Genomic DNA, 25,416 nt, shown 5'->3' on the forward strand with positions numbered 1-25,416 from the left:
CTCTCAAACCAGGACCTCTCCATCCCAGTCCAGGATCTTTCAATCCCAGTCCAGGACCTCTTGCTCTCAAACCAGGACCTCTCCATCCCAGTCCAGGATCTTTCAATCCCAGTCCAGGACCTCTTGCTCTCAAACCAGGACCTCTCCATCCCAGTCCAAGCTCTTCCCAAAGCTAGACTGGGAAGGGGGCCGAGCTGAAAAGCCCCCAGGTACCTACTGGGGCATCTCCACTTCTCCCCCCAACAGATCCAATCTTTCCCTGGCCCCGTTTCCCTTCACTTCAAGCGCAGTCACAAACATTGAAGAAAAGAACCACAAGATTCAAACTGAGTCCGAGGCGAGACCAGCTCGTCGCAACAACCCTCCGAGGGCTGAGGGGGCTGAGAAGAGGGGACCAGGATGGGATTCCCAGCCCCCTTACCCCCTGGAAAATACTGTGGGATAAAGACTTTCATCCACTCTATTTAAAAAAAAAAATAATAAAGAACCAGAAGAATAAAAATCAAGAGTGTGATGGCACGAGGAGGAGCCGAGTCCAGCTCGGGTGTGGGACCAGAGCCCAGGAGGACGGGGAGTGGGACGGTGCCAAGTTGTCACCCCCGAGCCCAGCCCTGCATGGGGACAGGGACACGGGTGGGCTTTTAAATATTCACAGTGTGAGGGTTTAAAGTTGCAAGTCGGGGCCGGGGTGGTGCAGCTGGTGGGAGGGGAGTCCCTGTTAATCCCTCCCTCCCACCTTCGGGTATCCGAGATGCTCCGGTTGAAGCCTTGGGCAAGGCAGGATGAAGCTGAGGGTTGGGGGTGATGGGTGCTGCTCCAAAGCCCAGCGTGGTGGAAGAAGAGCCAGGGGAATTGGGGGAAGTGGGTCCTCTCCTTCTTCTGCCAGCTCTGGCCGTGTCCCAGCGGGATCCATCACCCCACATCCAGGCCAGCCCCTCCATCGTCCCGCTCAGCATCACGGTGTCACCTCAGCCACCGTCCTGGCAAAGCCCTTCAGGAACAGTCCCATGTCTTCCAGCCCTTTGCTTCCCGGGGGGTCCCACTCGGGGTGTGTTCCCCCCAATCCTTTCATCCCCCAGCCAGGGAGGTTGGGGTTGCTTGGTTTGTGTGTGTTTTTGCAGTCTCAGGCCACCAGGTGAAGGAGGAGGGAGTGTCAGCTTCATGGCAGGACTGGAGGGACCGGCCAGGAGCATCCGGATCCATCCCCCGAGCAGCTTCACATCCTGCCTGGGGCCCTGGGGAAAAGGAGGAGCAAGATGAGCAGGAGTGGAGGCTCTGCCAGGGAGGCAAAAAAAAAAACAAAAACCAAAAAACAACACACAACCCAGAAAAACCACAGGAAAAAAATACTATATGTATTAAGAAAAGTGCTGGTAATGGATTAATGGGCTGCAAAACCACAGGTTGGCAGCATTGGGGAGCAAACCTGCTCCTCTCCCTGTACTCCCACCCCATCCAGCTCCTGCCAGCAGCCAAATTCCTTTGCCTGAGGCCAAGGTCAGCAGCAGTGGGGACAGTCCAGGGACTCAAGGTTGACCCCATGGCCTTGGACTGGAGCCCTGCAAGGTCCCATCCAGCCCCTGCTCACCTTAGAGGTCCTGAGTCTCCAGCTCTGGACATTCCCTTGCTCCCTGTAGTGCCCTGTGAGAGGAAAATCAGGAGGGGTTTAGGGCAGGGTGGCCCAGAGTGGGGGTCCCCAAAGCTCCCCCACCCCCCAAGCAGGGAGGTATGGCACCCACCTCCTCTCTGGCTCCTCGGGGTCACAGTCTCCATCTTCCAGCGACCGCTCCAGGACCTGCAGGAAGGGAGGGAGAACAGGGAGATGAGCCCTGGGGAAGAGGAGGGGACTCACCCTCAGCACCAAGAACTGGGAGGAATCTCCCAAGTAACATCCTCCCACCCCCCTCAACACCACCATGTGTGTGTGTGTGCCCCCCCCCCCAAAAAAAAAAACGATGGGAAAAGTGGGGCTCAACCCACACGCACCAAGTGGGGAAACTGAGGCAGGAGAGGACGCTTGAGCCTTGGGGAGGCGGCGGGGTCGGGGGGGGGGGGTCCCTTACCCTGGATTTATACTTGTAGAAGAGCAGCCCTCCCATGGCTAGCAAGACAGCCACCACGCTGGCCACCGTGATGTAAATGAGGGGCTCCCGGCGACCTTCCCTGAGGGGCGGCTCCTTCCTGCGCTGCTCTGCGCTCAGAACAAAGCCAGAGTCAAAACTGGGCCCGGCCCCTCCGTCCTGGGGCTCCCGCAGCCGGCTCAGCCCCCAGCCGCGCCCCCTCGCCCCGATCCCGGGGTTTCCCGGAGCTCGGTCCCGCCCCAGCCCCGGGGCCATCCTGGTGAAACGGAGCTGGGTGACAGGCTCAGCTGCCACGGCGGGACGGATCCTGGCTCCGGCGCTGGGGGATGCTGTGGTCCTGAGCCCGCCGGGATGCTCCGGGAGGATGGGTGCTCCCTGCTTCTGGGTCGGGTGCTGCAGCAGGGGGTGGCCGGCCACCACTTCAGTGTCCCCCTCCACCAGCTCTCCATCCCCAGGCAGGATGGGGACATCCGCTGGCGCCAGGCTGAGTGTCCCAGCTGGATCTTGGAGGGCTTGGGCGCCGTCGGTCGGATCTCTCTGCTGCATCCCGGGGGGTGGCACCGGTGCAGGGTCACCTAGCCCAGCTGCCGGGACCTCCCCGGTCCCTGAGCCACCGTCCGTGCTACCGAGGGGCTGGGACAGGGCGTCTAAACCAGCGAGGGTGGCGTGGAGGAGGCTGTAAGGGACCTGGGTGCTAGTGGGTGCCACCTCGCTGCCAGCATGGGCGGCAGCAGGGAGGGAGGGCTGGGTGGCAGAAGGGAGGGCAGGGGACAGGCAATTGCAGTCGGGATCTGTCCCCACACCTGAAAGAAGCAGAGAGAAGAGACGGGCCGTGGGGTCACCAGGCTCCAAGAGGGGGCACAGCCAGCAGGGCTGAGGTCAGGGACAGTGTCCCCGTCCCTCCCCCAAGCTCCCCGGGGAAGAAGGTCCAAAAGCCTTCCCCAAAACAAAAACAACAAGCCAAGGGAGAGCAAAGGTGAGGCAGGGAGCAGGCAGGGCAGGGCCAGCACAAAGATGACAAGCAGCAGGCAAGGAGGATGCCAACCCAGATCACCGGGTCCCCTGAGCCGATGGCAGCAGGTTATCCACGCCTGGCAGGAGCTGGGCAGCCACGTTTAAGGTCCCCCACGGTGCAGGGACAGGGCACAGGGACACGGCTGGGACACGTGGACAGCAGCCAGAGGTCTCCTCCACGGACATGCACACACACAGCACGGGCAAAGCACGGACGGCAACACGGGCTCTTCCACCCCGGCAGGCAACGCTCTCTCCCCGAAGGCTTGGTCAGGGGAAACTGAGGCACGGGGACGTTGAAGTGACACGGCCAAGGTCATGCAGCACGTCGGTGGCAGGGGGCTCCCGGCGCCTCGACTTCTCCGTGTTCCTCCCAACCCATGTGCTGGGGCTTGAGATGGAGCCGAGCCTGATGCCTCCAGCCGGCCCGATGGAGATTCCCCTCCCCTCAGCCTTCTTTCCAGCAGGATTCCAGCCCAAATCCCACCTCCAGCCCCTTCTCCCAAGCTTAGCTCTCCCCAGACACGGAGCTCACTGACACACCACCAAGGCCACCCCATGGGGACGGCCACCAGCTGAGCAACAGAGACAAGGACCAAGGCAGAGCCGTGCCCGTGGTGCCCACGTGTGCCCGTGGCTGGGGACACGTGGCTGTCAAGCTGCTCCATGCAGGTCAGCCCAAGCCCTCCTCCCCACCCCAAACCCAGCTTTGCCAGGGGAAGGTAACTCCTTGGCATCTCACCTGGTGAGGATCCAGCCTTCCTGGGTCCCACGCAGGTCCTGCGGTAGACCTGGCTGCAATCTTTCTCAAAGGTCTCTTGGTTTTGCAGGAGCTGGTTGATGTCCTGGAAAAACTCCTTCACCAGCACCAGCATCTCGTAGGGGGAGGTGGTGAACTCCTCGAAGCACATTTGTGAGAGCTGGAGGAAGAGCCAAGCTCAGCATCAGCTCCACAACCATGCCAAGCCCCCAGTGGCACCCCCACAGGCCACCCAGCTGCACCCAGAGCAAAGTCTGACCCCTCAGTGTCTCCCTGTGTCCATACACACCCCATCTGAAGGGGGTCTAGAAGAGATCTGGGGAGGGACTTTTCACAAGGGCTTGTGATGAGAGGACAAGGGGGAATGGATGAAAACTGGAAGAGGGAGATTGAGGTTGGACATGAGGAGGAAATTCTTCCCTGTGAGGGTGGTGAGACCCTGGCCCAGGTTGCCCAGGGAAGCTGTGGCTGCCCCATCCCTGGCAGTGTTGAAGGGCAGGTTGGATGGGGCTTGGAGCAGCCTGGGCTGGTGGGAGGTGTCCCTGCCCATGCAGGGGGTTGGATCTAGATGATCTTGAAGGTCCCTTCCAACCCAACCCATCCCACGATTCTACAATTTCTGGTCCACCCCAAGGTCCTGCCCCCACAGCATGTTCTGGATCCTCCATTTCACCCAAGGATGAGGGCTCAGCTCCTCAACCCCCCCTGCATCTGACACCCCAGGAGGCAAGGGAGACGGGGACACCCTACCTTCCTCTCCTCATCATCCTCATCCCTGATGCAGGGGTCAACGTTCTCGTCGATGCGGCTGTACATCCTGCGCACCATCTGCATCTTCTTGGCGTTGGAGGAGTTCTCCTTGAATTCTGTTTGCTGCAGGATCTTGCCCAGCAGAGGAAAAGCAGCTTTCACGTAGCAGACGGAGTCGTTCTGCAAGGAATTCCCCCACCCCCAAAAAAAAAAACAACCACCAACCCAGACTGGTTACTGGATGGGCAGAGGGAGCAGCACCCACCCCGCTCTGCCTGGAGGGGGGAAGAGGAGACACAGAGCCACAAAATGCTCCTTTACAGTCCCAGAGGTTGTCCAAGCTGGGATCTGACAGCCACCCAGGATGGGTTCCCCACCAAAAGGAGCAGGAGTGATGAGATTGGGGACCTAGGGACATCTCCCCCCACCCATGCACCAGCCATCCCTGGTCCCTGTCCCCTTCTGTCCCCCGCAAGGAGCCACTCACCAACTGCATCTTATTGATGAACTTGAAGGAGACCTTGCCCGGGTGCTGCATCTGGGTGTCAGCCTGGAAGGAGAGAGCAGGATGTCAGCCCACAGTGGGAGGGGGCCAGCAGAGCCAATACAGGCAACCCAAGGGCATGAAGGGATGCCCGAGACACTCCCCCCCCCCCCCCAAATCCACAGGGCTGGGAAGGGTAGTTCTCCTCCCACCTCTGCTTCATCCCACACCATCCTCCTCCTCCCCAAATAGGCACTTCCCAAAGGTCAAGCCTCTGGCAGGGATGAACTCAGGATCCTCACTCCCACCAGGACAGCACGTTCCTTCTGCCTGCTCCCACCCCACCTCTCTTCCTCCTCCTCCTCCTCTTCCTCCCCCTCCTCCTCATCTTCATCCCAGCACAGGCACTTCCCAAAGGTCAAGCCCCTGGCAGGGATGAACCCAGGATCCTCACTCCCACCAAGACAGCACGTTCCTTCTGCCTGCTCCCACCCCACCTCTCTTCCTCCTCCTCCTCCTCTTCCTCCCAGCACAACAGCAGACCCCAGCCTTGCTTGATTCTCCCCAGGACCCCCCCCTCCTCCACCAAACCCACCCTGCAAAGGAGCATCCTGCCATGCAGGAGGTGCCCACGACGCCGAGATCACCCAACCCCGTGGCATCACACAACACCAGGGACCCCCACCCAGGGCTGCCAGCCCCCCACCCACGCCACAACCTTTTCTGATGGGGGTGAAAACCCACCCTAAACAAGCCCCTCTTGCCTCTGGGCCAGCATCCCAGGCTGGGAGGGCGAGGGCTGCCAGAATTGCCGGCCTGGGATGCCGGCCCGGAAACAATTGCTCCATTATCCCACAGGGGCTGGAGTGAGGAGGGTTGGCTCCTCCAGCCAGCGAGAAGAGGGAGAGGGCTTCCATCCTCAAGCAAGGAAACCACAACTTCCATTCAAACCTGCTCCCTTTTCTTCCCTTTCCCGCATCACGCACCCACTTTTAATCCCCGTCCCCCCCCCCCGGGAGGGGGGGTTGCAAAATAAATGCACCCCAGGATGTTGGGGCTGCAAGGACAGTTTGGGTAGAGGAAACTGAGCTTGCAGACAAGATAATCTGCCAGCTCCTGGCTCTGTAGCTCGATGTTTCAAGAGGAAGAGGTAAAGAGAGCCCGGACACGGCGGTTCCAGGCTCAGCCTCTCGCCCGCACACCCTGCTCGCTGCGAGGGCGGAATTTAATCTGCCACAACCACGCAAATCCCTGCGTGCCCCCGATTCCCGTTTCTCTCTCCCCTCCCTGAACATCCTCGTGATTCCCCCCTCGGAGGTGAGCCAAGGGCCAGGGCGAGATACGGCCCCCAAAAAAACCCAGGATGGGGCCAGGAGTTGCCTCCCCGCGGAGCAGGCGCGAGCAGCCGGAGCTGCCCAGGGGATGGAAGCACCCATTGCCCCAGCCTGGCTGGCTCCATCTCACCCAGCTAGCCTGGCCAGCGGCCCCCCTCACTGCCTGCCACCCACCCACAGCCCCATTGCCAGCCCAGCTTCCAGGCAAGCAGCTGGACTCAGGAATGCAGCCGGATTCCTCGGCTTAACCCCTGCGCAACCGCCCGGAAAACACCACAGCCCCAGCAGCTCCGGTCCCTTCCACCACTTCCCCATCGGCCCTGTACCCATCCAGCCCCACTCGTGTCCCCTTCCCAGCCACGCTCCTCTCACCTCCCACTTCCCCTCTTCTTCTGTTCCTCCCACCAGCACTTTGCCACAGCCACCCTTGCTAAAGGCACCGTGGCACGTCACCCCCCCGGTGCCCACTTGTCCCTCGTGCTCATGGATGCTCAGCTCCTGGCTACCACCGCTTGGCTGGTGGAGATAAAAATGAGCCAATCTGCTGATTTTTCAGCCCTAAAGAAGGGCTGATTTGCTCCTGCCTCAGAGGAGCTCCTGTCCCACAGGGGAACCCAGGCAGTGCACTCACCAGCTCTTCCAGTTCAGCCAGGTGCTTCTCGGTGATGATTTGTTGGCAGTAGCTGTTCTGCTCTGTCTCATGGATGCTGCAGAGCAGGAGGAGGAGGAGGGACGAGAGCAGTGTGCAGCGGAGCAGGCACACCTGAGCATGGCAGAGCAAAGGCTTGGAGCAGGGCTGAAAACCCACCCCACCGAGCCCTTGCCCTTCCGCCCCACTCCCCAGAGGAGCCACCTTCATGGTGGACACGGTTTGACCACAGTCTACCAGGATAACCCCACCACCCTCCTCCAACCCCCCGTGCCCGTCCCCATCCCGCTATTTTTAGGAGCACCAGATCAGCAGGGAATTTCCCAGTGCCCGACGCGGGGGCTGCGTGGCCAGAGCCTGGCTGGCACAAGCCTGAACATGGCTTTTGGCCACCTCCACATTCCCCATCCAGTCCTTGTCCCCTTCTCCCACACCATTGCTCTTTTTCTTCTGCAAGTCTTCTCCTCCACCCCGGCTCCAGGGAACCATCTGACACACTGACCCACCCATCCCCAAAAATCCTCTTCCCACCCTTCAGAACGCCCCCCCCCCCAGCCTCCACTTTCTGCACCCGCCGGGCTCTTTCCATGCAGCAGCTCTGGCATCACCCCAAATTCCCCTCCCAATCCCGGCAAAGAAGCAGGGAGGCCCCAAACTAGAACAGGACCCCGGTGGGCAACGGTTCTTATCCCGGGGGCAAGACCCCATGGGTGGGGATGGAACAGCCCCGCAGGGTGGGTGCTTGTGCGCCCTCCTCGGCGCACCGGTACCGAGAGGGTGCCTGGGTGATGGGGAGGGGGTGGAATTTCCCTTGGAGGTTATCCAGAAATCCTCCCCTCTTGTGAAACTGCAAGATGCCGCCCGGGCCACCGCCGAGACTACGGCCACGGCTGGCCGGAGCCTCGCCCACCGGGACGGGCTGCAGGAGGGGGGACAGGACGGGGCTGCAACCGGGGCTGGCAGCGGGGGACGGGATGGGGCCGCAGCCGAGAACCGGAGCTAGGACAGCGCTTCCCGGGAGCCGGGAGGTGGCTGGAACCGGGAACCGGGGCTGGAGCATCACCTCGCGGCTCCAAGCACCGGGATGGGGCTGCAGCATCCCCTTGCCAAAGGCCGGGCTCCCCAAAAAGGGGCTTATGCCGCATCCCTCTACGCGACCGGGAACACGAGGAGAACCGGGGGAGGCTACGGGAGCGGCGGGGGCTGCTCTGCTCCCCCCGGGGGGGACCCCGCACAGGTGGCAGCGGGCGCCGCGCCGGGGGACCGGGGGGACATCGCCGCGTCCGGGGAGTAACGGGAGAACCCGCCATACCTTGGCTCCGAGGCGGGGCATGGGGGCTGCCGTGGGGCCGGGGCTGCGGCGGGGCGGTGTCGGTGCGGGTGAGGCGGCGGCGGGGCCGAGCAGGGCCGGGCTGAGCCGCCGCCGCCGCCGCGCTCCCCTTTATAGCGGCGCGGCAGCATGTGGTTTATGAGAAAGGGCTGGCGGGCGGCCAGCGCCCGCAGCGGCCCCGCTCGGCGGACATCGGCCCCGCTCGGCTCCGCTCGGAGCGGATCGGCTCTCTCCGATCCCATCGGTTTGGACACTTCGGCTCGGATCGGCTTTCCGACCGGCCCCCTCGGATCGGATCGGTTCGGCTGAGCTCGGCTCCGATCGGCCCCTTCGGATCGGTTCAGCCACATCGGCTGCCATGGCCCCGCTCGGCTCGGCTCGGCTCAGCCCCGGCCTGTCCCGGCCTGGCTCGGCTCGGCTCGGCTCGGCTCAGCCCCAGCCTGTCCTGGCTCGGCTCGGCTCGGCTCGGCCCCGGCCTGTCCTGGCTTAGCTCGGCTCGGCCCCGCTCGGCCCTGATCCCAGAGACTCAGCCCTGTCACTGTGCCCGGACACACACACACATGCACACACGTGCACACCCGCCTGCACGGCCATGCGTGTCCCTGGGCACACACACACACGTGGGCACACCCGCCTGCACGGCCATGCGTGTCCCCGGGCACGCACACACACATGTGCACACCCACCTGCACGGCCATGCGTGTCCCCGGGCACACACACACACGTGTGCACACCCACCTGCACGGCCATGCGTGTCCCCAGGCACACACACACACGTGTGCACACCCGCCTGCACGGCCATGCGTGTCCCCGGGCACGCACACACACGTGTGCACACCCACCTGCACGGCCATGCGTGTCCCCGGGCACACACACACACGTGTGCACACCCGCCTGCACGGCCATGCGTGTCCCCAGGCACACACACACACGTGTGCACACCCGCCTGCACGGCCATGCGTGTCCCCGGGCACGCACACACACGTGTGCACACCCACCTGCACGGCCATGCGTGTCCCCGGGCACACACACACACACACGCACACGCGTGCACACACTAGGGACAGACACACATCCCTGGTTGTTCCGTGGGAACACGGACACACGTGCACACGCGCATGCACAGCCCTGGGGCTTGCACACGTGTGTGCCCTGGGCGCGCACACACACACGTCCCTGGGTGCTGGCATTGTGGGGTGCCGGGGGGTGTGAGCAGGGCAGGGATGGAGGTGTCGGGGCAGAGGGGGGGAGGCGTCGGGGTGTTCCTGCAGGACCGGATTCCCAGTCCCTCGCCTGCTTTTCCTGTTGCTGGTGCCCGGCGGGCAGAGGCGTGTGAACGGATCCGTGTGCATGGGCACGTGGGCGGATCCGTGTGTGCAGGGACAGATCCCTCCGCACGGGCATGTACAGGCAGATCCGTGTGCACACGGATGGACCCACATGAGCACGGATGGATCCATGTGAGCACGGATGGAGACACATGTGCACAAGCAGATCCATTCGCATGGGTGTTCGGGGACAGATCCGTGTGCACGCGCGTGTGAGTGGATCCATGTCTGCATGGGTAGATCACGGATGTATGGACAGATCCATGTGCATGGGTGGGTCCACATGTGCATGGAGGCCTCCACATGTGCACAAGCAGATCCATTCACAGAATCACAGGATCTGAGGGGTTGGAAGGGACCTGGGAAGACCACCCAGCCCAACCCCCCTGCCAGAGCAGGGTCACCCAGAGCACATCACACAGGAACGTGTCCAGGGGGGTTGGAATGTCTCCAGAGAAGGAGACTCCACAGCCTCTCTGGGCAGCCTGTCCCAGGGCTCTGCCACCCTCACAGTCAAGAAGTTCCTCCTCATGTTCAGCTGGAACCTCCTGTGCTCCAGTTTGCACCCACTGCCCCTTGTCCTGTCACTGGACATCACTGAACAAAGCCTGGCTCTGCCGTCCTGACACTGCCCTTAATGTATTTGTAAACACTGATGAGGTCGCTCTTCAGTCTCCTCCAAGCTCAAGAGCCCCAGCTCCCTCAGTCTTTCCTCATCAGGGAGATGTTCCACTCCCTCCATCATCTCTGTGGCTCTGCCCTGGACTCTTTCCAGCAGTTCCCTGTTCTTCTGGAACTGAAGGGCCCAGAACTGAACACAATACTCCAGATGTGGCCTCACCAAGGCAGAATAGACAGGGAGGAGAACTTCCCTTGACCTACTAACCACCCCCTTTCTAACCCACCCCAGGATCCATTGGCCTTCTTGGCCACCAGGGCACATGGCTGCTCATGGTCATCCTCCTGTCCACCAGGACCCCCAGGTCCCTTTCTCCTACCCTGCTCTCCAGCAGCTCAGCCCTCAACCTGTACTGGTCCATGGGGTTGTTCTTCCCCAGATGCAAGACTCTGCACTTGCCCTTGTTGAATTCCATCAAGTTTCTCCCCACCCAACTCTCCAGCCTGTCCAGGTCTCCCTGAATGGCAGCACAACCCCCTGGTGTGTCAGCCACTCCTCCCAGCTTGGTGTCATCATTCCCACAGGTGCACACAAGGGGATTCCCAAGCACACGGATGGATCCATGTCCAAAAGCAGTGCCCGAACAGACCCATCTGGGGACAACTCCGCGGACAGAGAAGCCACCAGTGTGGTGTCACCAGCCATGCACAAAGCCCTGTCCCCCATTTGGGACCTTCTCCTGTTTGCGGGCAACTGGAAACAATCAGTGGCCACCAGATGAACCAGGGCCCGGCGGAGCGTCGGTCACCCCGCCGGAGCAAAATCACCCCGTAAACACAACTGGCTGCAACTGGGTTGTGGCTGAGCCAAGGAGACAGTGACAAGGGGGCCACGTGTGGGTGAGAAGCCACCACATCCGAGCTTCGAGGAAGTGGCAGTATCAGCTCCCTAGGGCCGGAAACACCGAAGCTGCTGAGGGTTTGTCTTGGAGCTGAGATAACCCCAGGCAGAAGGTTGGGAGCAGGGAGCCAGCAGAGGAACAAGAGGGATTTAGGGTTGGGGAAGATGGGGACAGCAGTGACAGTCCCCAAAACGGCATTAAATCTACCACGCCTGCCTGGGTGGCACGTCCTTAGCACCCACGGGTGGCCCTCAGCAGCTGCACCAGGATCAACGTGGGTGCTGAGGATGATGGGGAGAGGGAGGAAGGAGCCTGGGCTTAAAAAACCCTAAAAAAAAAAATCCCCTCCTGTCTCCTCCCAGGTTGCCCAGAGATTATCTTCATTTTCCACCAGCCGTCCCAGGAACCTCAGCAGCACCCAGCAGCAGAGGGAGGCACCCAAGGGACACGACGGGGTGACGCCAGCCCCAGGGGAGGTGACTCACTGGGACCCCGTGCCAGCGCGTGAGGCCCCGGGACACCGGCTGAGGACCACGCTCCTTCTTATCTCCTGCACACTCATCCCCTCCCTCCTCCTCTGAAGTGACCGGAAAAGTGTCACATCCCCAAGTCATGGGACAAAGCCAGGGCGGGCAGGGGGACAGAGGGACGGAGGGACAGAGGGACCGCGCAGCTCGAGGGTTAATAATCCACCCCCCGGGCTGAGGGAGCAGGGACCGCCTCTTGGGTTGTTTTTTTTTGGCAGGGAAGTGGCTTTTGCACCTCCTCCCCAACCTGCCGAAATCCCTGAGTCACGGGGCAGAAATAGAGGCGACATCCAGAGCCCTGGCGGGTGACAGGAGGTGCCAGCACTCCCCCCGTGCCCACAGCACAGCCTGCAAAAGCTGGGGGTTGGGGGCAAAATCTGGGGGGTGGGAAACCTGCTTGTGCTCTGCCCAGTTGCCGACTGGGATCGGTGGTACGGTCATGGCTCTTGGGAGCTGCTGTTCCCCATCTTTCCTGCAGCCCTTTCCAAGCCCTGGGGGGGGTGATCCAGGGATGGCAAGGCAGGATGAGGCTGGGGGGCTCCTGGGCATCCCAGGGGGCCCCCAAAATCTGGTGACCCCCCAGGGCAGGGGGATGCAGACTGGCTAGATGCAGCCAGGAGGGGGGGATGCAGGCAGGGGGGATGCAGGATGTTCCCAGCTCCAAAGGGCCTGGACCAGACACCAGTACCATCCCACTGGCAGTCACATCTCTTCCACCTCCCAGGTTAGAGCATCCCTGGACCTCGATTTTCCCTCTCCAGGAGCTGAAGGGACACCCTGCTTGGGCAGCGATTCCCCCTCTTCCCATCCCCGCTGGGAGCAGGAGCACATCCCAACCCGATGCCTCATTTTGGGAGGCTCTTCCCAGCACCAAAGAGGAGGGAGGGGGGGGGGAAACCCCAAAACCCCTGGGGCTGTGTCAGAGAAGCAGCAAATGGCCTCTGCAGGGAAAGTTCTTTCCAGCAAGAAAGTGCTCCGAGTTCTTATTTCCCTTCCCGGTGATTCACGGCATGACAGGGACACTCTCCCTGCAGGCAGAGGATGAGCCTCTGTGGGTGCTGCAGCAGGGCCAGGAGCTCGGTAGCCCATCTTTCCCCTCCCCCACCCGCCCGGCAGGATCCTGGCTGGAGCGGTGTGTGTGTGCCCAGGCTGGAAATCCCCGTGGGAATGTCCCCAGACGGTCCCTTGAGGAATGCAGGTGACGGGCAAGTCCCCCCTTCCCCCCCCCCCCGGGCCTGCTGCCAGCGCTGGGAGCTCGGGATGTCACGAGCAGGATGAGACTGGAGACTTCATCCCTCTTCCTCCTCTCCATCCCTCCTGCCTGCTCCAGGCTGGGACCCTCTGCCCTGCTCTGGACCCCCCACCCACCCAGCCCCCATCACCCCCTTACTCGGGGGTCCCCCAGCTGCAGCCCCCTCCCCGCCAGGTGGGCACCCACGGGAGGGGAGCGCTGGGCAGATTGGGGTGCAGGGGACTTGGTGGGTGGAAGGAGAGAAGTGCAGGGTCAGGCACCAGCTGGGAAAGTCCCTTTTTTTAGAGTTGTGACAACCCAGGGTCTGTCCTCGACCACGGAGGGTCTCTGGGCACCTGCCACCCCCTCCCCAGATGTCCCTGAGCAGGGATAAAGCCCAGCCCCTTGGCTGATGGAAGGGTGACCCATGCCAGGGGTGGGTGCCAGGCCGTGAGAGAGGGGGGGGGCAGAGGACGGGTTAAGGCCCCCAATGGGTCACTAGAGTGTCCGCAGCCCGGGCTGGGGCTGAGTCACCCCAGGCTCCGGTCCCGCTCCTCCCTCCACCGAGGAATGCAGCCGGAGCCGGAGCCAAACGCCTTCCCGCCCGCCAGCACCCACCGAGGCTGGGAGGGGACCGGGGGGGGGCAGAAGATGCCACCGACAGCCCCTCGGCTGCAGCACTTTCGGGGTGGCAGCAGGAGGCCGCCCACCCCACGGCATCTCCCTTGTACCCGCTGCACCCCTGGGTACCCAGAGCTCCCCAGCACAGCCGGGTATACCCTGCTTCGGGGGTGCTGGGGGGCGGGGGGGCTCACAGCCCCTAGTGTGCCCCGCTCCCTTGCTCAGCCCCCACACAGGGAGCACCCACCGACTTGGCATCACCCAGAGCTGGTGGCCTGGAGCCGTGTGGGTGCAGCCCTGGCACCCTCCAGCTCAGCCGGGTTGGAGCCAAGAGGATCCCGACCCACGGGTGGGCGGGGGGGGGGGGGGGGGGGGACCGGGAGCAGGTGGGGGCAGCAGCTGAGCGGCTGCGGGGGGGAGCAGGGCTCGGCGCCAGGCTCGGGGGCAGGATGGGCAAAGGGCTTGGGACAGCTCCAGGGAAGCCTGGTCCCGGCGCCACGGTGTGGGGGGGTGGACCGACGACACCCCCACCTCCTCCGGAAAGGCTGGGGGGGGGGTCCCTGGCTGTCCCCGGGGTCTGGCACCAGCTCTTGGCAAACCCTGGCTGGGCTGTGACAACCCTCGGGCTGCCGGGATGGATGGAGACAGCATCATCCCTGGCCTGGGCACGTGTCCAGCTGGATAAACCCCCCCACACCCCCCCCCCCCCCCCTTTTTGCCCCTCAAATTGGGCATCTGTCCCTCAGGCAGGTCTGTCCCCAGGCTGGCAGGGTGACACCCCCGTGCCACCCACAAAAGTGGGGCTGGAGGGGAGGGGGGGGTCGGGTCTTTCGAGCTACCCCAGTTCCCCCGAGCGGTGGGGGAGCCGCGGGGAGGGTCCGGAGCCGGGACACGCGGGAACAGAGGAGCCGTTTGTCCTCCCCCCCGGGGCTGGAGCCGTTTGTCCTCCCCCCGGGGCCGGTTGTTTATCCGCAGCCGGAGCTGTTTACATCAGCGACTGGCCCCGAGCTCCGCCACGGCCACAGACACGCGGGGGCCCCGTCCCCGCCTGCGCCCCCGGGTCCCCCAGGTGCCATCGGGGCTTGGCCGGGGGAGGAGGGGGAGAAAAAGCCCGGGGGGGGGGGGGGGGGGGTTTGGCTGAGTCACGGCCTCATCCTGCTCCACACCCAGCGATCCTCTAGCCCCCCCGCCGGGCAGGATCCGTCCCCGGGAGCTGCAGAGCCCCCCTCTCCCTGCTGGACCCCCCAGCCCGGAGAGACATCCCTGCGAAGTGACACCCTGGGGGGGGGGGGGGGGACACACCACGACAAGGTGTGATTCCTCGGGTGCTGCAGGGGCTCAGCCTCCATCATCTTCCTCTCCGTGGGTGAAGGGAGACAGGGCCAAGCACCCAGCGGGTCAGCTGGACGGACGGATGGACAGAAGGCTGGACAGACACATCCCACCCCCACCCCCCTGCAGCCTGCAAAGCCCCCTCCTCTCATTGCCATCCCCCAGGGGGCTCAGCTCCCGGGACAACCCCTTGCCTGAAGGCAGGGAGGAGGGGGGGGGTTGGACACACGAAGGGCCTCGCTCGAAGGGAAGGAGCCCAAAAGGAAGCGGTTCCTGCCAGGAATTCGAGGCATTACTCAGCTCAGCGGCCGCGGATCAGCTGTTGGACCTGGTTTTCGTTAGCGTTCCATGAGCAGCAGAGGTTTCAGCACCCTAAAGCTGCTTCCTCCCATCCTACCCTCTGGAATGGCCTCCCAGCACTCAAAGTCCTTACCTGGAGGGATGGGATGTTGCAGGTCGAGGGAAACTGGAGGTGGTTTATCCCTGATAAACCTCGTCCATGAGACTTCCAAGCCTGGATCTGGCACTTTTCTTTCCGTCTCAGGGATGGATTTTGGAGAGGTTTTTTTGGAGGGTTCGTGGTGCTGTGGCTGCCCTGGCAGCCTGGTGTCCTGCCTGGGAGCCAAATGGTTAATTCTGGGCTGAAACCAGGAGATTTGGAGCCTCTGCAAGGGTTGGTGAGGGTGAAGGTGGCAATAAGGGGGGGAAGAGTTTGGGGGTGTTGCCAAAACCTCTCCAGCCTCGTTCTTCTCCAGCCAGACACTACTTGGGAAGCGCCCAGAATCCACCCAGAGTTTATTAAAAGCACCTTTTGGGCTCTGGGAAACTAGATAAATGCAAACACCAACACCAACCTCCTCCCCCCCCCAGGAAGCCCAGGTCTGGTGTCACCAGAGGGGACTGTCAAGACCGAGTGGAACCGGCCTCGTGCCAGCGGCTCCGGTGCCAAACACCGACCAGCTCCCAGGCTCCAGTGCTACATCCAGCCTTTCCCATCTCCCTCACAGCTGGCTGAGCTGTTCCTCAATCCTCAGCTTCCCTTCCTGGGGACATTTCCCATCCCGACACCTTCACCCATCCTCTTCCTCCCACCCATCCCAAGCTCCAACCCTACCCGAGAGCAGATCCCCAGCGATGGAGCGACCAGACTCCAGTTGTTTGCACATGATTGGAGACCCCAATTTTGATGCATTCCCAGCTTTTTTTTCCAAGATCAATGGAGCTGTTTCCTTGCTCAGTCAGGGAACAAACACCCCATCCCACCCCAGGAAGCATGGATGCAAGGAAGGATTGGGAAGTGGGGTCCTCGTGCAGCCACACAGCAAAGCTGGGAAGGACTTGGGACAAGGGCAGGGAGGGATGGGATGAGGGGGATGGATGAAAAGTGGAAGAGGGAGGCTGAGGTTGGAGATGAGGAGGAGATTTTTGGCTGTGAGGGTGGTGAGAGCCTGGCCCAGGCTGCCCAGGGAAGCTGTGGCTGCCCCATCCCTGGCAGTGTTGAAGGGCAGGTTGGATGGGGCTTGGAGCAGCCTGGGCTGGTGGGAGGTGTCCCTGCCCATGCAGGGGGTTGGGTCTAGGTGATCTTGAAGGTCCCTTCCCACGCAAACCATTCTATGACACTGAAAAATAGGGTCCCACGGCAGCTTTTGAGGGGCTGCAGCTCCTGGTTGGAGGAGGAGAAGGTGCAGGATGGCCCGGGTCACCCTTCCCCAGCCGGCAGCGCCGCGTGTGCCCGGCCACAGGGTCGTGCACCTACGCCAAGAGCATTGTATCATCCCCCAGACAGCACAAACAACCTTCAGCAGCCACCAGAAAAACACAGGCTGATGCATCTTGGCATGTTCTGCTGGGCCTCCACCCATCCTCCCACCCGGCCGCCCTCCGGCCCCCGGGACCGCCGGCAAAATACGGCCCTTCCAAAACCCTGTGGAGCAACAGGCTGGGTGGAAATGGCACCAGGAGAGGCTGAGGAGCAGGGAGCTGTCATCATGAACCTCCAAGGGGCACTCGTGGCCCTGGAGAGTGGGTGGTGTCCAAGGAGTGCCTTGCATGGAGCCTGAGATTGGGTCATCTTCCATGTTCTTGTGTGGGGTGGATGGGGGTCAGGATGGAGGGTGGGGGTCAGGATGGAGGATGGAGGATGGGGGTCAGGATGGGGTCAGGATGGAGGACAGAGGATGGGGGTCAGGATGGAGGATGGAGGATGGGGGGAGGATGGAGGATGGGGGTCAGGATGGGGTTAGGATGGAGGATGGGGGGAGGATGGAGGATGGAGGATGGGGGGAGGATGGAGGATGGGGGTCAGGATGGGGTCAGGATGGAGGACAGAGGATGGGGGTCAGGATGGAGGATGGGGGTCAGGATGGAGGATGAGGGGAGGATGGAAGATGGGGGGAGGGTGGGAGTTGGATGAAGGGTGGGGGGAGGATGGAGGATGGGGTGAGGATGGAGGATGAGGGGAGGATGGAGGATGGGGGCCAGGATGGGGGTCAGGATGGAGGATGGAGGATGGGAGTTGGATGAAGGATGGGGGGAGGATGGGGGCCAGGATCCAGGATGGGGATGAGGCTGCTGTGTGCCCCCAAGCCATGGGGACAGTTGGCAGCCCCCCAAGCATGGTTCCTCCCACCCCTAGCAACGAGATGGACCAAGGATCCCTGAAGATCTCAGCAAGGCTCAAATGTAGGGATTTGAATCAAACCGGGCAAACCTCAGCTAAGGGGGAGACCCAGGAACGAGTCCTTCTGTCCCCAAACCTGCTCCTCCCAGCCCTGGGGACAGGGTGCCACGTTGTTCCCCCCTGCCTGGTACTGCCATGGGGCCATCCTGCTGCCACCACCCCCTCCAGAGCTCCTAATTGAGGATAATCCATTGGAATTTCATCCCGTGGCCACTGCTGTCGCATCTGGAGGCTTCTGTGGTCTGCTCGGAGCAGGGCTTCATTTCCAAGTGACCACAAGAGTTTTTTCCATCCTCTTTTCATTAGCCTGTGGCTCCCACCCCACAACCTTCCACCCCCCACCCAGTTTGCCCCAGGCTTGGCCACCAGCCCCACACTCAACCAAGGGACCTCAATCCTGATGTCCCCAAGCATCCCTGATCTCTTCTCATTCATGATGTCCCTTCCTAGTATGACTGTGGCATCAGCTGGGGACAGAGCCTGGCTGCTGGTGGCACCACTCCACAGCCCAGTGACTGTCCCCAAGGCTGGGGGAGCCCCTGGGTGCCCCCATCACCCCAAAAGGGGTGATGGGGGCACCCAGGGGCTCCCCCAGCCTTGCAGAGAGGACCTGATCCCTCCATCCATGCTCCCTGATGGGTGGAATAAACCCTTCCAGGAGCTCCTGGCCCTCAGCTCCAGGTCCTTCCTGTTGCCCCTGTGCCCCCAAACCCTCCAGGTGCCCCATCCCCACTCATGGCTCCTCAGCAACAAGCAGCTCAGTCACATCTGGGGCCGATTTTCCATGAAAAGCCACATTGGGAAGCAAAAAACCTCCCCGGGAAACCTTGCGGGAAACGAAGGAGAAGAGCCCAGGGAGCGGGCTCAGGATGTGGTCGCTTGACCAGGAGGCAAGAAGAGCTGGAGGGGCAGGAACGTTGGGTGGGGGAAGAGCCTGGAGAACCCCCCCCACACCCAGCCCCCCTCTTTCTGATCCTGCTGCTCTCCTGGACTCGCCAAGAACAGGCTGGATGTGGCCCTGGAGACGGGATTACGCCGAGCTGGAAGCACGTCCTGCTGTCAGCCCAGCACTCCATGACTTCACCCCCACGTGCCTGAGATGAGGAAGGAAAAGAGGAAACTTATCACTATTTTTTTCTCTCTCTCTCTCTGTTTGCTTTTGGTTGCTTTTGGTTTGTTTTTTTTTTTCCTAATCTCAAGAATAACCTCTGCCCCAGCTCCTTCCTGGGGGAGGTGGTGTCACCCCGGGCCAGCACCACTCAGCCTTGCCAGCATCACCCCGGGGTGACAGGGACCCCTCCCAGCCCAGCTGCTGCTCCAGCTCCTCTCCCACAGCCTTGGACCAGGGGGGTCAGATAGGGGGACATCACTTCCAGCCGTGCTGGAGCTATGATCCAGCCCCCCAAACCCCTCCTCTTCCTCATCCCATGGGCACAGCCACCCCCAAACCCCTCCTCTTCCTCATCCCATGGGCACAGCCACCCCCAAACCCCCCTCTGCCTCATCCCATGGGCACAGCCACCCCCAAACCCCCCTCTGCCTCATCCCATGGGCACAGCCACCCCCCAAACCCCCCTCTGCCTCATCCCAGGGGCACAGACACCCCCAAACCCCCCTCTGCCTCATCCCATGGGCACAGCCACCCCCAAACCCCTCCTCTTCCTCATCCCATGGGCACAGCCACCCCCAAACCCCCCCCTCTGCCTCATCCCATGGGCACAGCCACCCCCAAACCCTCCTCTGCCTCATCCCATGGGCACAGCCACCCCCAAACCCCCCTCTGCCTCATCCCATGGGCACAGCCACCCCCAAACCCCCCTCTTCCTCATCCCAGGGGCACAGCCACCCCCAAACCCCCCCTCTGCCTCATCCCATGGGCACAGCCACCCCCAAACCCCCCTCTGCTTCATCCCATGGGCACAGCCACCCCCAAACCCCCCCTCTGCCTCATCCCATGGGCACAGCCACCCCCAAACCCCCCCTCTGCCTCATCCCAGGGGCACAGCCACCCCCAACCCCCTTCTTCCTGATCCCATGGGCACAGCCACCCCCAACCCCCCCTCTGTCCCATCCCATGGGCACAGCCACCCCCAAACCCCCCTCTTCCTCATCCCAGGGGCACAGCCACCCCCAAACCCCCCTCTGCTTCATCCCATGGGCACAGCCACCCCCAAACCCCCCTCTGCCTCATCCCAGGGGCACAGCCACCCCCAAACCCCCCCTCTGCCTCATCCCAGGGGCACAGCCACCCCCAAACCCCCCCTCTGCCTCATCCCATGGGCACAGCCACCCCAAACCCCCCCTCTGCCTCATCCCAGGGGCACAGCCACCCCCAAACCCCCCTCTGCCTCATCCCAGGGGCACAGCCACCCCCAAACCCCCCCTCTGCCTCATCCCATGGGCACAGCCACCCCAAACCCCCCCTCTGCCTCATCCCAGGGGCACAGCCACCCCCAAACCCCCCTCTGCCTCATCCCATGGGCACAGCCACCCCCAAACCCCTTCTTCCTGATCCCATGGGCACAGCCACCCCCAACCCCCCCCTCTGCCTCATCCCATGGGCACAGACACCCCCAAACCCCCCTCTGCCTCATCCCAGGGGCACAGCCACCCCCAAACCCCCCCTCTGCCCCATCCTATGGGCACAGCCACCCCTTGGGGGCCACCCTAGACAGGGTCCTCACCTATGGGTGCTGTATCCCCAAACCCCCCCTGCCCCCCTCCCACAACTGGGACACATCCCTGGTGCCCGGGGAGCCCAGTTCAGCAGCTTCACGTTGTAGCAGCCAGAGTTGGGTAAAGTCCCAGGCCAAGGGAAGTTGTGCCCGGGTTAATTAACACATCGAAACCGTTTGTGGTTTCCTCCTGGCTCACATCTTTCCTCGCCCACCCCCCCCAGGGTGATGGCCCCCAGGGCAGAGCCACCGGCTGAACCTCGATGTCACCTCATCCCCCTGCCTGATCCTGGAGCTGCACGAGGGGTAACAGGGGGCAAGGTGCCTGTGAAAAAGCAGGGCACCTGGGGGGCCCCTTTTTGGGGGGAGATGGGAGGGGGGGGGGGCACCCAGGGGCTCCCCCAGCTTTGGGGACAAGTCACTGGGCTGTGGGGTGGTGTCACCAGCAGCCAGGCTCTGTCCCCAGCTGGTGGCACTGCCATTTGTCCTCACCCCATGGGCACAGACACCCCCAAACCCCCCCTCTGCCTCATCCCAGGGGCACAGTCACCCCCAAACCCCTTCTTCCTGATCCTATGGGCACAGCCACCCCCAAACCCCCCTCTGCCTCATCCCATGGGCACAGTCACCCCCAAACCCCCCCTCTGCCTCATCCCATGGGCACAGCCACCCCCAAACCCCCCTCTGCCTCATCCCATGGGCACAGACACCCCCAAACCCCCCCTCTTCCTTATCCCAGAGGCACAGCCACCCCCAAACTCCCCTCTTCCTGATCCCATGGGCACAGACACCCTCAAACCCCCCTCTGCCTCATCCCATGGGCACAGCCACCCCCAAAACCCCCCTCTTCCTTATCCCAGAGGCACAGCCACCCCCAAACTCCCCTCTTCCTGATCCCATGGGCACAGACACCCCCAAACCCCCCTCTGCCTCATCCCAGGGGCACAGCCACCCCCAAACCCCTTCTTCCTGATCCTATGGGCACAGCCACCCCCAAACCCCCCTCTGCCTCATCCCAGGGGCACAGTCACCCCCAAACCCCCCCTCTGCCTCATCCCATGGGCACAGCCACCCCCAAACCCCCCCTCTTCCTCATCCCATGGGCACAGACACCCCCAAACCCCCCTTCTTCCTGATCCCATGGGCACAGCCACCCCCAAACCCCCCTCTGCCTCATCCCATGGGCACAGCCACCCCCAAATCCCCCCTCTGCCTCATCCCATGGGCACAGCCACCCCCAAACCCCACCTCTGCCTCATCCCAGGGGCACAGCCACCCCCAAACCCCTTCTTCCTGATCCCATGGGCACAGCCACCCCCAAACCCCCCCTCTGCCTCATCCCATGGGCACAGCCACCCCCAAACCCCCCTCTGCTTCATCCCAGAGGCACAGACACCCCCAAACCCCCCCTCTGCCTCATCCCATGGGCACAGCCACCCCCAAACCCCCTCTGCCTCATCCCATGGGCACAGCCACCCCCAAACCCCCTCTGCCTCATCCCATGGGCACAGACACCCTCAAACCCCCCTCTTCCTCATCCCAGGGGCACAGCCACCCCCAAACCCCTTCTTCCTGATCCTGTGGGCACAGCCACCCCCAAACCCCCCTGTACCTCACCCCATGGCCACAGCCACCCCCAAACCCCCCCCTCTGCCTCACCCCATGGCCACAGCCACCCCCAAACAGAACCCAGGGGCACAGAACCCACCTCCACCCTTCAGGGGTGTCCAAACGACCTCTGGTCGCAGCAAGGCAGGAGAGCTGAGACCCTTTGGTTATCCCAAACTGCTGGAAAACCTGTGGGAAAGCAGGAGAGGGGTCAGGATCGGGTCCCTGGGAAAAGCCCAGGCCACCTGGAGATGCTAATTCCTCCAGCCCAGCAGCAGGTCTCTCAGCTGGGGGAGTCCTGGGGTGGTTTGGCTCCATCTCAGCCCTTCCCCTCCTTGTCACCACGATGGACCTGACCCCCCAAAGCAACCCCCTTTGCTTTGGGGTGGGTGGGAAGAGCCAAATCCCAGGAAAACAGTTGGAGCCACAACCCCCCCCCCCCATGTCCCCTGGGATGGCAAAGGGAAACTGGAGCCACTGGTGGGCTGAAATCCCTGTCTTTTCTGGGGTTTTTTTTGGGGGGTTCAGGTTTACAGGAAGGGGAGCTGAGCATGTGGGGTCCTTCCCTGTGCCCCTGTCCTGGGGAGGGGTGTCTCACCTTGCCCAGAGGCTGAGCACCTTGGGGGGCAGGATGGGACCCCCTCCCAAAACACCCCCCCGAGCAGCCCCGGGTGGTCCCAGTGACTTGGAGGGAGGGGGCACGGGCCCCATCCCCACCTCAGCATCCCCCTGGTGCCACCACATCACCCTCATCCCTGTCCCCAAACCCACCTCCAGAGCCACCCCCAGGTGCTGGGGGGGCACCCACAGCCACCCCCAAAACCAGAGGCTTCCCTCCCTTATGTTCCAGGGCAGCAGGATCAACTCGGGGCTGTGGATTTAAGGAGAAAGGAAAGTTTCTCCCTCCCCAGGAGGGTCCAAACCAGCTCCTGGCTCCTCTCTGCACAGCACCTGGCACTGGGAGCCAGCAGGACCTGAGCCCCTGTTGCCATAGGGAGAAGATGGATTGGGACTGGGATTGGGACTGGGACTGGGACTGGGATTGGGATTGGGACTGGGATTGGGACTGGGATTGGGATTGGGACTGGGACTGGGATTGGGGTTGGACTGGGATTGGGATTGGGACTGGGATTGGGGTTGGACTGGGATTGGGATTGGGACTGGGATTGGGACTGGGATTGGGACTGGGACTGGGATTGGGACTGGGATTGGAATTGGGATTGGGACTGGGATTGGGATTGGGATTGGGACTGGAATTGGGATTGGGATTGGGACTGGGACTGGGATTGGGATTGGGATTGGGACTGGAATTGGGATTGGGATTGGGACTGGGATTGGGACTGGGACTGGGACTGGGATGAGAGCCCAGCAACCTCCCTGCATCCCTCCCAACCCCTTTTTTTGCTGAATGAAGGAGGCAAATTTCTCCTCCCTGGCATCAAGGCCAACGTTTGGCAGCTGGTTCCTCTCCACTCCCAGGGAGAGAGACACCTGCTCCCAGGCAGCTTTTTCTTCCTGGAAAGGGGGGAAAAAACTGATCTGAGGTTGCTGCAGGGACGAGCAAGCAAGGGGACGGATTTCCTGGGAAAAAGCACCTTGGAGGGGGGAGGTGGGGAGGAGGGAGGGATGAACTCAGCCTCCCTGCTGGGCATCGTGGCTCCCACCTCCATCCCGAGGCAGGATGGGGTCCCTGGGGGGGGTTGGGGGCTGAGTTTGGGGGTGTCCGGCTGGATGCTCGACGTGCCAGAGTCACAGCTCATCCCTCCTACACCCCCGGGATCAGGATGCTGCTTTGGGGCTGGTTGGGCTGGTTCCTCCCCCCCCAAAAAAAAACCTTCACACATTCCAGCCGGGCTCGGCTAATGAGTCACGTTTGGCTGGGGGGGGGCACAAGGGACCTGCCCACCCCCTGCCCCCTCCCACCCCCCCCCCGAGACACTCATCAAAACTGCCCCGGGGAGGAAAAAAAGCACCGGGCACCTTCCCCTCCAGGGCACCCTCATTAACGGGGTGCCCTTCTTAACTGGGCAGCCTCATTAATGGGGGACTGGCACCTCGGGGGTGTCCTGGACTCTGGGGCACCCACATGAATAAGGGACTGGCACCTCTGGGGTGTCCTCGACTCCAGGGCACCCACATTCATGGGGCACCCACATGAATAAGGGACTGGCACCTCGGGGGTGTCCTGGACTCTGGGGCACCCACATGAATAAGGGACTGGCACCTCGGGGGTGTCCTGGACTCCAGGGCACCCACATTCATGGGGCACCCACATGAATAAGGGACTGGCACCTCGGGGGTGTCCTGGACTCCAGGGCACCCACATCCCTGGGGCACCCACATGAATAAGGGACTGGCACCTCTGGGGTGTCCTCGACTCCAGGGCACCCACATTCATGGGGCACCCACATGAGTAAGGGACTGGCACCTCGGGGGTGTCCTGGACTCTGGGGCACCCACATTCATGGGGCACCCACATGAATAAGGGACTGGCACCTCTGGGGTGTCCTCGACTCCAGGGCACCCACATTCATGGGGCACCCACATGAGTAAGGGACTGGCACCTCGGGGGTGTCCTGGACTCTGGGGCACCCACATTCATGGGGCACCCACATGAATAAGGGACTGGCACCTCTTGGGTGTCCTGGACTCTGGGGCACCCACATGAATAAGGGACTGGCACCTCTGGGGTGTCCTCGACTCCAGGGCACCCACATCTCTGGGGCACCCACATGAATAAGGGACTGGCACCTCTGGGGTGTCCTGGACTCTGGGGCACCCACATGAATAAGGGACTGGCACCTCTGGGGTGTCCTGGACTCCAGGGCACCCACATTCATGGGGCACCCACATGAATAAGGGACTGGCACCTCTGGGGTGTCCTCGACTCCAGGGCACCCACATTCATGGGGCACCCACACCTTTGGGGCACCTTTATGGATGGGGCAGCCTCATTAACGGGGGGACCATCACTTCTAGAGTGTCCTCATCTCCAGGACACCCACATTCGTGAGGCACCCGCATCTCGGGGGCACCCTCAGCCCTTGTGGCACCCTTAGTAATTGGGCACCCCCCATTAATTGAGCGTCCATGTGAATGAGGCACCCACAATAAAGGGCACCCTCACTAATGGGGCACCCACCACCTTGGGGCATCCTTATTAATGGGGCAGCCTCATTAATGGGGGACCCTCACCCTCAGGGTGCTGTTATCTCCAAGACACCCTTATTAATGGGGCACCCTCATGAATAGGGCACCATCACCTCTGGGGCACCCTCATTAATGGGACACCCTCATTAAGAGGGCACCATCACCACTGGGGCACCCTCATTAATGGGACACCCTCATTAATGGGACACCCTCATTAAGAGGGCACCATCACCTCTGGGGCACCCTCATTAATGGGACACCCTCATTAAGAGGGCACCATCACCTCTGGGACACCCTCATTAATGGGACACCCTCATTAAGAGGGCACCATCACCTCTGGGG

The 25,416-nt window shown here is 62.4% G+C and overlaps 1 protein-coding gene across 4 annotated transcripts; it reads right to left on the bottom strand.

The window, feature by feature from the left end:
• CSF1 (colony stimulating factor 1) lies at positions 1-8,471 on the bottom strand. Of its 4 annotated transcripts, none has more exons than XR_007891936.1 (10): positions 8,385-8,471; positions 7,055-7,186; positions 5,093-5,155; positions 4,606-4,785; positions 3,838-4,015; positions 2,064-2,884; positions 1,740-1,795; positions 1,589-1,641; positions 121-1,235; positions 1-78 (listed from the first exon to the last, which is right to left on the bottom strand). XR_007891936.1 is itself a non-coding variant. In XM_051643761.1 (9 exons), exons 1-8 carry the CDS (start codon positions 8,403-8,405, stop codon positions 1,590-1,592), a joined length of 810 nt encoding a protein of 269 aa, XP_051499721.1. In that variant the 5' UTR covers positions 8,406-8,471; the 3' UTR covers positions 7-1,235; position 1,589. The 4 variants fall into 4 exon arrangements, 2 of the variants coding, with proteins under 2 accessions (XP_051499721.1, XP_051499720.1); XR_007891937.1 differs by having other exon boundaries at positions 1-15; positions 58-1,235; XM_051643761.1 differs by having other exon boundaries at positions 7-1,235; positions 2,064-2,191.
• Between the last annotated feature and the right edge of the window lie 16,945 nt (positions 8,472-25,416).

This window comes from Apus apus, unplaced genomic scaffold, assembly GCF_020740795.1.
Source record: "Apus apus isolate bApuApu2 unplaced genomic scaffold, bApuApu2.pri.cur manual_scaffold_111_ctg1, whole genome shotgun sequence".
Lineage (NCBI taxonomy): Eukaryota > Metazoa > Chordata > Aves > Apodiformes > Apodidae > Apus > Apus apus.

What these genes read in the sequence shown, in the direction of transcription:
- CSF1 (XM_051643760.1), bottom strand. Translation starts at nt 8,405, where the DNA reads ATGCCCCGCCTCGGAGCCAAG. An exon ending in AGGATGATGAGGAGAGGAAG is followed by an intron (nt 4,016 to 4,605) that starts GTAGGGTGTCCC and finishes CTCTTCCTCCAG; the next exon opens with CTCTCACAAATGTGCTTCGA. An exon ending in TCTACAAGTATAAATCCAGG is followed by an intron (nt 1,796 to 2,063) that starts GTAAGGGACCCC and finishes CCCTTCCTGCAG; the next exon opens with GTCCTGGAGCGGTCGCTGGA.